At 43.2% G+C, this 12,124-nt stretch overlaps 1 protein-coding gene across 1 annotated transcript in view; it reads left to right on the top strand.

The window, feature by feature from the left end:
- MED13L (mediator complex subunit 13L) overlaps window positions 1-12,124 on the top strand; it is a 191,541-nt gene that overhangs the window by 126,404 nt on the left and 53,013 nt on the right. Inside the window, exons 5-11 of the mRNA XM_040351918.1 lie at window positions 595-740; window positions 1,750-1,941; window positions 3,083-3,271; window positions 4,445-4,610; window positions 5,139-5,237; window positions 9,569-10,288; window positions 10,469-10,691. Coding sequence (XP_040207852.1) covers window positions 595-740; window positions 1,750-1,941; window positions 3,083-3,271; window positions 4,445-4,610; window positions 5,139-5,237; window positions 9,569-10,288; window positions 10,469-10,691 — 1,735 coding nt within the window. The remainder of the gene's footprint in view (window positions 1-594; window positions 741-1,749; window positions 1,942-3,082; window positions 3,272-4,444; window positions 4,611-5,138; window positions 5,238-9,568; window positions 10,289-10,468; window positions 10,692-12,124) is intronic.

Raw genomic sequence — 12,124 nt, 5'->3', positions numbered from 1 at the left:
GAGAGTGATTCTGATTATTCCAGCCAATCTAACCCCCAACTACAGTATGTCTGTTCACGCGCCCTTGCTGGAATAGCAAGATTTCCCCCAGGGCTAGATGAAGCACCTTTGAGAACGTGTAACCAGACAAGCCCACTTTTGTCTTTAGGCTGTTAAAGCTGAACATTATTTCACGATATTGTTTCATAAAGAGAAATTCAGCCTCGTGTAAATTCTTCAACAATACATTGTGTAAAATGCATAAGACCTCGCTGTATCTGGACAGACTACTGTGTCAGCATTATTCATAGCCTCCCTTTTTTCTATTCAGTGAATATAGTACTATTGAAAAGCTGTCCATGGCTACTGTGCCTTGTACTACTTCTTTATATGTGGATGTTGTGTTCTGCATAGATATAATATTAGTCTGACGGTGTATGAATGTTGTGGAAGGTATCATTATTTCCCCAGACAGCTGTCTATTGTGCCATTCATTTCTTCCTACACTTCAAGTGATTAAACAATAGAAACCACCTAAGAGGGATGAGTTGAGGACAGCTACTTGAGCAGTAGTGAGTTTTTCAATAACTATGGACCTTGCCTTTTTGTCCTCAGCGAGAACCTCTCCTGCTCCTTTACCTTTTTTCTCCATGGAGAAAGCAGTGTTTGCACAAGTGTGGAGATTGCTCAACACCAGCCAGTGTATCTCATCAACCAACATCATCTCCACCTGGCTCAGACGTCCCACACACCATGCCAAGGTGAGCCCAGCTGAGATCGTGTCACTTTCACCCAAATGACCTGTTTTGTAAAGTAATCTCTTTGTATATTGTTGCGTAGAATGGAAAACAAAGCTGTCTAGTATTAAAGTGATTGTAAACTCTAGATATTTTCTATTAAAATAACAAACCTATTATACTTACCTGCTCTGTGTAGTTGGATTTGTACAGAGCAGCCCGGATCCTCCTTTTCTCAGGGTTGAGTGCCCCCACAGAAAGCAGCTTGCTATGGGGGCAGCCGAGCTACAGCTCTGTGTATCCATTCAGACACGGAGCTGTGGCCCTGCCCCACCCCCTCTCTCTCTTCTGATTGACAGCAGCAGGAGCATATTGCACGTCTGCTGTGTCTCAGCCAATCAGAAGGGAGAGACCCAGACACCTGAGGGACTTGTGGACATCGGTGGATAGACATGGGGCTCAGGTAAGTATTAGACCCCTTTCACACTGGGTCGGTTTGCAGGCGTTATAATGCTAAAAATAGCACCTGAAACGGCCTCTGCTGTCTCTTCAGTGTGAAAGCCCCGAGTGCTTCCACACTGGAGCGGTACGCTAGCAGAACGGTAAAAAAAAAGTCCTGCTAGCTGCATCTTTGGAGCGGTGAAAGATGCATTAGGATAAAAAAAAAACACCTGCCTTTACAACCCCTTTAAAGAAGAACTCCATATAAAACATAGTGCCAGAATTGTATCCTCTTGTGTCTTCAAGGTGGAGAGTATACTTCAGGTGGGGCAACACTGCTCCTCCGTATATAACCCAGTATGTTTGTACAGGTGGTAGGAGGGATCTCCCACTCGCACCACAGTCTTGAAAACCTATAACACAGAAATGACCTTTGCTCCAGTCTGCATAAAATAGAATGGAATGGTAACACTGTCTTTCCAGCCAAGAGAAAGTTGAATGTATTGCTTAATTTATTAATCTATATATGTGGCTACTTAATTACGGAATACATAGAAGGTGGCTTTAACAAATTATCTTATGTTTTTATCAGTTATCCTGAGCCCTTATGGGTTGAGTGGTACCCTAACTGGGCATGCTTATAAAACCTCTGACCCCACCACCCGCAAACTGCTGGAGGAATGGCGACCTTTCTACCCTACTGTGTTGTCTGCCAGAAAGGAACAGGAAGATCAGGAAATGCTTTACGATGATGACTTTCCTGCAGCAGTGGAAGTAATTGTGGGTAAGGAGCTGTTGTTGAGACTACAGATTTATAGATAATAAAGTTGAAGAAGTTTTTGTGGTTTTAATTCTGGTATAAATCGCGTGTCTTTTTTTTTTTTTTTTTTACAATTGTATACAATTTAATATATGTCATCGTTCATGTTAAAAAATGCAAAGAAGAATCAATGCATTATAGTGCTTTACTGTATGTTAATGCACCTTATATGCATTCGCACATTGTGGTGCCATTCATTTTGAATCGCACCCTAATGCACAAAGACCACACAGCTCTGACTTAACCTGGCCATATTGTACACGGATTGAAATTCGGCTGGTACAGCAGGGACCAGCTGAATTTTGATGCATGAGCAGGTTGACTGTACACAAGTTTATCAATCGATTGACTTGTATACAAGCAATCTCTTTGAAATATTACTCTCAAACAGGCATGCTGCTGCCAGAATACAATAGCGCAGTGGGAGAGTTTTCCCATCAATGTATGGGTTGGGGAATAAAGTAATTTTCTTAATTTAACCCACTGCTTGGAAGAAAAAAAAGACTAGTGTATGGGCCAGCCTTATAATGCGGTCCCCGGGTTACAATCAAGATGAGGAAGGTTTGTTCTTAAGTCGAATTTGTTTGTAACGCAGAACAGTACATTTTTAAGTGTAACTCCAGCATGTGCAATGATTGATGTGGGATGTTCCAGGTGCTTCTGGGCGGGAAACTGTGTTATTTGGGGCTCTTGTGGCCATGCAATACTGTAGTGTGGGATGTGTCTGGTGCTGCAAGATGGCTGCTCAGCTGTATCCAGGAACGCAAACGGCTGACATCACGCCACCTCCGCTCGCAAGTAGGAGTCGTTCTTAACTGGGATGTTCGCAACTCAGGGACTGCCTGTAATGCACTACTGTGTGTTGAGATGTAGTGCATCTGAAAAATTGCGGTACGTTCATTTTTTGGTCCATTTCTGCGCATTGACAACCCATTTTTTTTCAAAATAAATGGGCTGCCTTAATGCAACATGTTAATGTGTGACACCACAGTCCACAAGAACGGAGAAGTGTGAATCCAGCCTTAAAAATAGTTAACTCTTAATGACAAACTAATATAAACAAGCAATGAAATGTAATTTTTTTTTTCCTTCCCCTGTTTGTTAGGTGGTGTTCGGATGGTGTACCCCTCGGCATTTGTTCTTATAGCTCACAGTGATTTGCCTGTTCCACCCAGCACTGGAGCCTCTGTGCATAATACCACAAGTATACAGCAAAACACATCTGCTACTAAAGACCCCAGCCCATGTAGAATGCCCCTAACGCCACCCACTTCACCAGATCAGGCTGTACCTGGTAAGAGTGATAATGTGAAAAGTGTTTACATGACCCTTTTATATAAAAACTTTTGTAAAATGCAACATGCATGATCCATAAACCTACATATTGCTTATAAAGATGAAATACAGTTATTTAAACTCAAGAACAAAAAAAAAAATATTATTTTGCAGCTTGCCAGTCCTTAGATTGCATAATTTTAAATTTTTCAGGCTATTTTAAATTAACAGTATGTACATAAATGACCTGTAGCTCTTGCCAGAAGTGCAGTGTCCTTCCACTTACTGTTAGCTGAACTGAAAGCACAAGCAATGTTCTCTTTCTTCTGTAAACATATAATCCCCACACGCCAGTCCAGCGTAGGTGACATTTTTTCAGCACATTTTAGATAACATTTGTATGCATGTTCATGCAGTTTTATTGTGTGAGAAGACTGGTTGTTAAACACACAGTCTTAAAATGCATATACAAAGTTCCTGCGCTTCTTCCAAAATGGATTGTGAGAAACTGAATAGATGTTAACAGAACTCATTGGAAACCTTGTTAATTTTTTTGTCATGAGTTCCTGCCCTTCTGGAAATGCACTAAAAAAAACGCACAGGTATGAACTTAGCTTAAGACAAGTGTGCTACTTGCAGGATCACCCTGGGAAAATAAAGAGAAACCAACCCTAAAAGTTCAGCCACTACACCTAAGGATTGGTTAAGCTGCAATATATTACATATTTAGATAAACGGGTGTTTCCTTCTCTGTTTATATTGTATAGGAAATGCTTTATCAAATCCTTAATGCATACCTAGAACTAATTTGTGTAGTGTGGAAATGCAACTCAGGACCATTCTTTGTGACGGCAGTCATGAATATTTAAAATTGCACTAAATTGTAATTTAAAACTGTATCTGATTTCCTTGTTCATTCAGAAATCAGTGATTGTTGAGAGAAAACTACATTTTTTTTTTTTATTGCTATAAATTCAGGGAATGTACATTTTTACATTCTTTGGCTCCCTCTGCTGGCCAGTTTTAAAATGTAAGATATTTTTCTTTGTGAAAACAATGGAAAAGGTGTACAGTCATTTACAAGGAAGGGTAGATTTGCACATTCTAAATGTGCCATATAACATTATAGCTTGATGATCTTTTTTTTTTTCTGTTACGTATAGCAAATTTTAAATGTCATTTTTTTCCCCAGGAGATTATAGGCCATTGTCAGCAAATGGGAACAGCCAGGCAACGGCAGATATTGCCAGCCATACAAGGCACAGTCCAAAGCGTGCTGGAAGGAGCTATTTAAAGTTGCGAAGTCACATGACACAGAGAGTATGGAGGGAATGCATTGTGAACAGAAACCCATCAAGGTATGTTTGTTTTCAGTTTGGCAATTTTTAAAAGTGTGCACTAATTGTGATAAAAAAAATAAAAAATAAACCTTGAGATTTTACATGCAACACAACCTACCTCTCAGAGCTTCAGCTTTTCATCCAGACATTGTTGTATTGTGCCAGTCCAGAACACTTCTGCTTGTCAATAACCTAGAGATCTACTTAACTATTTGTTAACAAAGGATCACTACCACTGTAGGCCCCTTAATTTCTCTGAGAAACACAGTACCTAAAAGAGGTTTAGTGGTTGTACTTTTCACAGTCAGTAATCCTTGATTTTTGAATATGTTTGGTGATGCATCAGGCAGAGACACGGAAATGTTGCACATGTTTGACCTTGCAAGTGAGTAGCATTGTAAAATCTAGTTGCATACGATTACATATAATTTAGATTAAAGTCAACGTTCTGATGCTTACAATGGAAGCGATGTCATTTGTAACCTACAATTGCTTTTGCTCACAAGGAGTTTGAAAGTTTCTCTCATTTGTTCTCTGTTACTAAAGGGTATCTGGTGCCAACCAGCAGGAAGAAGAGGCATCAGTGAGTAGAACACGTTGGGATTTTGTGGATCCTACCCAGAGGGTTAGCTGTTTATGTTCAAGGTGAGGACTGTGTTTGTATGATTCTTCATGTTCAGGCACCATGTGGGCGGGCTACTATGCTTTGAAATGTTTCTTCAGTATTTCACCTTTCTTCATATTGTATATCTACATTTATTTTACGTTCTAAAACAAATATAACTGTAATCTGTATTTTATTTCATTACACACGCCCTTGCATCCTGGCAGCACACCCAAGTTAGCAGGTACTAAATGTCTTTAAAAGTCCAGATAATATAATACGACCATAACATTTTCATTTGGACTTGAATTACACATTCCATACGTAATAATCCCCATCATACCAATTAAGATGGTTTGGCTAACAATATAAATAGGCTTGAAAGATATTTTTCACTTGCATAAATATTACCATGGTTGTTCATGATCACTGGAATGTTGTGTAGCTTTTCCTTAGTTTTTCCTCCTGTTAAAAAACAAATAAAAATGTACATTTAGCAAAAAAAATTTTTTCCATCCAAATACACCCATTGTTTGCGATTTAATGTGTGTTACAAAGTGCATTTTAACTGTCCTTACTATAATGCAGTGCATTTCTATTTTATCTTGACATAGAACTAAATAATTTTCAGGGTGGACTCTCACCATAATGTGCAGGTATGCTATGTGGACTTGCACATTATAACACACTTACCTCTCGGTGTGCCTTCCTCTAGTGGTGACAGGTCCAGGATCTAGTCAACGCTTCCTCCAACACTGACACCACCCCCAACCCCCAGCTTCAAGCTGACTGTTCAACATGGAACCCAGAAGCAAGTGGGGATCACTGGAATAGTACCTCAAGTGATTTCCAGCCTTCAGGGACAATGGGCAGGTCTGGTATATACATAGGTAAATGGATCCAAACTGGACCAATGTAACTATGTAAAAATATACCAGGCCTGGAATTCTTTATTGCAATATGTGTATATGCACACAAAGATGTGAATTGGTCCTTGTTACTAGGTAAACATTAAAGTGGTTCTAAAACCTGTGCTACAGAATCTCCTCCTCACCCCCCTTATACTTACCTGAGCCCGATTTCAATCCAGCACTGTGCCTGAGAGCAATGGCTCTCTCTCTCCTCTCAGGGAGAACCATTGGCTCCTGGTGTCGATCAGATTTTGTCACCAAGTTGTGGGGACGAACCGTGCTGTCTGTGTCTATAGAAGCAGACAGCGATGGTTAGGTATTGAGCCTGCACAAGTGGCTTCTTATGGGGGCTCTCACTGAAGAGAAGGAGCCAGGAGCACCGTTGGGGGACCCCAGAGAATGATCAGGGCTGCTCTGTGCAAAACCATTGCAGCTGCAGAAATTACCCCGATGCTGTTTTTTAGAGTCGGCGGTCAGCTCTTCCTTTTTTTTTTTTTAAAGCATTCCTAGCGCCTAAATAGCCACTGGATTGCTTTTTCAGGCAGCAGGAGGCGACCCCCCACCATCCCACCAGGAGATGCAGAGTGACCAACCAACCGGCACGCGCGTCGGCTGGTGAGACGAAGCCGGTATCCGGTTTGATCGGCTCTCTGGTTTGGTGACCCGGAAGCAATGACATGATATCACTTCCGGTTTACCTGGATGTCAACGACACCATTTTTAAAACATTTTAAAGCATTCAAAAATGCAGATCTTGGTGTTTTGAATGCTTTGAAGGGCAGAGGTGGGGTTTGGGGTCTTATAGACCCCAAATCTCTCCATAGAGTACCTGTCACTATGGATAAACAACAGTCCCATAAGTTGGTTTAAGTCAACGCCACAACAGGAAATTCACAACCAGATGTCGCTGGCTATATATAGACTGGTGAGGATTCAACACGCAAGTCCCATATAGCATTCACCGGGCAGCAATATAGCCACTGTACATCAGTATGCTTACCACATGTCTCGCAGAAAGGGGGGGGGGGGGAAATGGGTGGTTGTTGCAAATCCTCATGAGTGTGCAGTCCATGCTCTTGCCAGCTCCTATTTCATAGTCCAGAAAGATTGCAGTCCTGCAAAGCCAGCCTGCTTCCCCAATAGTTGGGTGGGGTGCAAGAGTGGGTCAGGCAGGATCACCAGAGTTGTGTGGTGACATCACACTGACCAGTTTTGTTTGCCTGTCGGCAAACTTCTTCGGAGCTGACTTATACCAGCTTATGTGACTGGTTCTGCTGTTTGTTCATAGACCCGATCAAGATACAGCCAGCTACTCCCATTTGCATCCCATACTTCTCTCCCCATCCAGCCTGTATTACCCTCATTGTGGTTTAATTGAACATTCAGCCTCTGCATCATTCTATGTGGATTGCTACACCCTTTTGATTGGAAGATTACCAGAGTTTTTGTCTCTGTTGTTTGAGTGACTTTACCATTTGAATAATCTCATCCTTTCTGTGGGAGAGCCGTGTATCCCCATAGACTTATCGCAGTGTGGACTGCATGTGGTGATTGTATGAGGTGTGCTGCCGGCAGGTCTCTGAGTTGTTTGACAACATTGTCATTTTTAATGTTTGCATCAGTGGTAGTATTTTGCACTAGCTGATTTTAACCATATTCAATAAAGTTGATTTTTTTTAAGCCCATGGTGTTCCTTTATAAGGTTTATTGGTGATCTCCAATCCCAATTTTTTTTTAAATCGATATATATTCCAATACATATTTTTGGTAAAAAAATAATCACAATAAGCGTATATCGATTGCTTTGCGCAAAAGTTAAAGCGTCTACAAAATAGGGGATATATTTATGGCATTTTTATTATTATTTATTTATTTATTTTCTACTAGTAATGGCAGTGATCAGCGATTTGTAGCGGGACTGCGACATTGCGTTGGACAGATCGGGACACTTTTGACTCGTGGTGCAACAGATCACCGTTGATCCGTGATTCGAACGGGTCACCCCCTTCGGATTGGCACGCTATGCAATCCGCGGATTGCCGCCGCGGCCATAGCATTAGGAAAGGCTGCGGCTTCGGCCTAGCTCCGGAGCTGTGGCCATCTTGTTACACCCGGCAGCCCTCCTCTCTGTTTACACCCACAGAGGAGGAGGAGCTCGAGGGACACACACGCCGCTGTCTATGGTCTGTAAGGGGGACTGGCAGTCATATTGATGAGGGGTCTACACTGACAAGGTTACTGTCTGACTGCACTACTGGGGGTTACTCTGTCTGCCTGCACTACTGGGGGTTACACTGCCTGCACTGTGGGGGGGTTACTGTCTTTACTACTGAAGGGGGGTTACTGTCTTTACTACTGGGGGGGTGCACTTGGGGGGGGGGGGGGGGTGTCTGTACTGAGGGGGGGGTGTACTACTGGGGTGTCTGTACTGAGGGGGGACTATAGTTGGGGGGGGGACATTTTTTTTTTTTTTGCACTGGGTGACACCAACCCTAGTGACGCCACTGCAGTGGGGGAGATGTGGCTATTACAGTGGGGGAGGGGGATGTGGATATTACAGTGGGTGGAGGGAGATGTGCATATTACAGTGGGGGGGGGGGAGATGTGCATATTACAGTGGGGGGGGGGGGGGGAGATGTGGATATTACAGGGGGGGGGGGGGGGAGGAGATGTGGATATTACAGTGGGGGAGTTTTTTTTTTTTTTTTGATCCGAAAAATGATCCGATCCGTGACTCTGATCCGAGGAAAGATCCGAACCGTGAGTTTTTTGATCCATTGCACCCCTACTTTTGACACATTTTCTTTGAGACCAATGACATTATTACAGTGATCAGAGCTAAAAAAAAGCCGCTGATCACTCTATAAATGGCACTGGCAGGGAAGGGGTTAACACTAGGGGGCGATTAAGGGGTTAAGTGTTCCCTAGGGAGGTGATTCTAACTGTGGGGGCAGTGTATGGACAGGGAGTACAGAGAGATGGCGGTTCCTGATCACGAGGAACAGAAAATCTCTCTACTCCCCTGTCAGAACAGGGATCTGTTTTGTTTACATTGACAGATCCCTGTTCTGGCTTTCTGAGGAGCGATCGTGGTTGGTCGGCGGACATCGCGGGCGTTGGGCACGTGCATCTTCTCCAGCGAAGCGGGCCTGCTATTGCTGTTAAAGGGACCGACGTACCGCCATATAACTCGGCAAGCGGTTAAAACCATTTTTTTTTTTTTTTTTACTCTTGACCATAACGCAAGTACGAAACCTAAACTAAATGAATTGAGAGTCCATTAAAAGCACATAGCTTAATAGAATGGTAAGTGGTTTGCTTGTGCTTACCAGTATACACCAAGAAACTGCTCAACACTTTGCCTGGCAATGTTTACTATAGGTTATGCCAGAAGCATTTTATGTTTAGATAGTCACTTCTGTTTTCTGATAACTGACTAACTTTGACTTTTCTTCCTGCAGGCACAAGCTGGCCAAGCAGCGTGGTGCACAGAGTGCAAGTCGTCCTCCTTCGGTTTCACAGGCATGCGCGGGAGGTACTCCCTCCTCTAGTAATTCTTCCCTTCAGCCTTCTGCATCTTCCAAGCACAAACCTAATGATCGCCAGGAGAAGGCAGAGAAACTGCAGAAAAAAGCCACTACTCCTTTTCACCACCGCCCATCTCCCCTTTCGCAAAATGAGCAGTGTTTGGCGCAGGAACAAACCATGCAGCAGCGCCAAGTAACAGAGCCTGCAAGTGGGTCGACAACAACAAACAGGCAGTTCTCAACTGATCCCTCTGCAGGGGAAATAGAACAGCTTTTACCAGTCCATCCCACAGATTCTCCACATTCACCTGCTTCCCCTATGCCCCCAACGCTTAGCCCTCAGCCACCACAACAGGAGGTTGAAGTGCCTGATCAAGAGGTGACAGTCTCGAATCTTTATCCTAATGGTTTGGAAATGCAACCACTTGATGATAGGACGATAATGGCTGCTGGCCTTGGCATGTCCATGATGGCAGAAATTAGTGAAACAAGTTTGTACTGTGCTGGGCTTCCTCAGAACCATCAAGCAGAGAACAAGTGGCAGGGATACAGAATTCCAAATGTAGACAGCCAAGATTTTCGTCCACCAGAAATCCAGGGAGAATGGTACGAGACCAAGCCAGAGGTTATATCTGAGAGTACTGCGCTTAAAAGGTGAGCAGTGGTGCAAGACTGATTATTATATGAAGGTTATCGCTGATCTAGCATAGAGCAACGTATTTTGTTACTATACATTTTGTACAGATGGACAGTGTTCAATTGTATGTGCCAAATGTGTGATCAAAACAATCACAATTCTGCAAAATTTTCTCGCTACAAATTTCCTCCTTTTAGGCTCCTGTCTCAGCCCAACAAACGCTTCAAAATCTTGGATGAGAAGCGACCGGTTGTTGCAGAGAACAACTATGTGGAACAGCTTACTCACCATCCCTGTGAAGGTTTTGGAGACTCCTCTGATCCTTATACATTTGAAGATGGCGATATTAAGTACAGTTTCACTACAACAAGCAAAAAATGCAAGATTGGAACCGAGCGAGACCCTTCTAGGAAACATAAGGTACTTACTTGTTTGATAACTCATCCAACGCCAGCCTCAACTAGACGGAACGCAAAGTTCCTTTGAGAAAGATGTTTTATGGATGTCTTTAGCCAGATATATTGGGGGGGGGGGGGGGGGGGGGTACCAGATTTTGGAAAAGCTCTACCCCTTGACATACAAGATAGTTATGCTTTAATATAAGAGAAACACAGGGCTTCCCTTCCCTTGTATTTGGACTGGAGGAAGTGTAATCACCTACTGGGGGAACAGTCAGCACAGGTTCTGGTGGTTAAGGTAGCCTTAAAGTGGTTGTAACATATAATGATAGTTTAAAGCTGAGACTTTATAACAACTTTAAGGGGCAGATCCACAAAGGTATTACGCCGGCGTATCTATTGATACGCAGCGTAATTTCAAATTTTGCGCGTCGTATCTTTGTTATGTATCCACAAAACAAGATACGATGGCATCTCGGCTAGATCCGACAGGCGTACGTCTTAGTACGCTGTTGGATCTAAGCTGCAATGTTTCGGCGGCTGCTAGGTGGCATTTCCATCGAATTCCGTGTCGAGTATGCAAATTAGCTAGTTACGGCGATCCACGAACGTATGTCCGGCTGGCGCATTGTTTTTACGTCGTTTGCGTTCGGCTTTTTCCGGCGTATAGTTAAAGCTGCTATTCTGAGGCGTACTCAATGTTAAGTATGGCCGTTGTTCCCGTGTCCAATTTTGAAATTTTTACGTCATTTGCTAAGTCGTTCGCGAATAGGAATTTGCGTAGAATGACATCACCGTCGTAAGCATTGGCTGGTTCCGGTTTAATTTCGAGCATGTGCACTGGGATACCCCACGGACGGCGCATGCGCAGTTAAACAAAAACATTGTTTACGTCGAGTCACGACGTATTTACATAAAATACGCCCCCATTACATCCATTTGAATTCCGCGCCCTTACACCGCCAGAGATACACTTCGCCGCTGTAACTTACGGCGCAAATTCTTTGAGGATTCAAAATAAAATAAATAAATTACGGCGCTGTAGTGTATCTTAGATACGCTGCGCCCGGCGCAGAGGTACGTGGATCTGCCCCTTTAACTGTTCAAACCTTGCAAAAGATAGATCATGAATGTTCACTAATTGGCACTGAAACCAATTTCTTAACCTGGAGTATCTGGTTCTTGTCCAGAGTTTGTCTTCCCCCAAGGGCAGCTTCAAACTCCTCTTTTCTAGAGTTGAAGTCTTCAGTCCACATATCGCCTGACGCTTTGTATTTTTATTAAAAGTCCTCATTCGAGAGTCCCATTTGCCCAGTTCCACCATAGACTCCTACAACACAACATTCTGCCGTCCTGGCACAAGTCAGTCTAGCCCAGCCCCTGGACAGATGGACTCTTCTGGCGCCACGGTTCAGGTTGTCCCAGGCTTGGTGGCTCAGGAATCCGGCTCTGGAG

The sequence above is a fragment of the Rana temporaria genome, chromosome 1, assembly GCF_905171775.1.
Source record: "Rana temporaria chromosome 1, aRanTem1.1, whole genome shotgun sequence".
Taxonomy (NCBI): Eukaryota; Metazoa; Chordata; class Amphibia; order Anura; family Ranidae; genus Rana; species Rana temporaria.
Note: the sequence above shows the minus strand (reverse complement) of the source record. Positions and strands in the feature narration are given on the sequence as shown.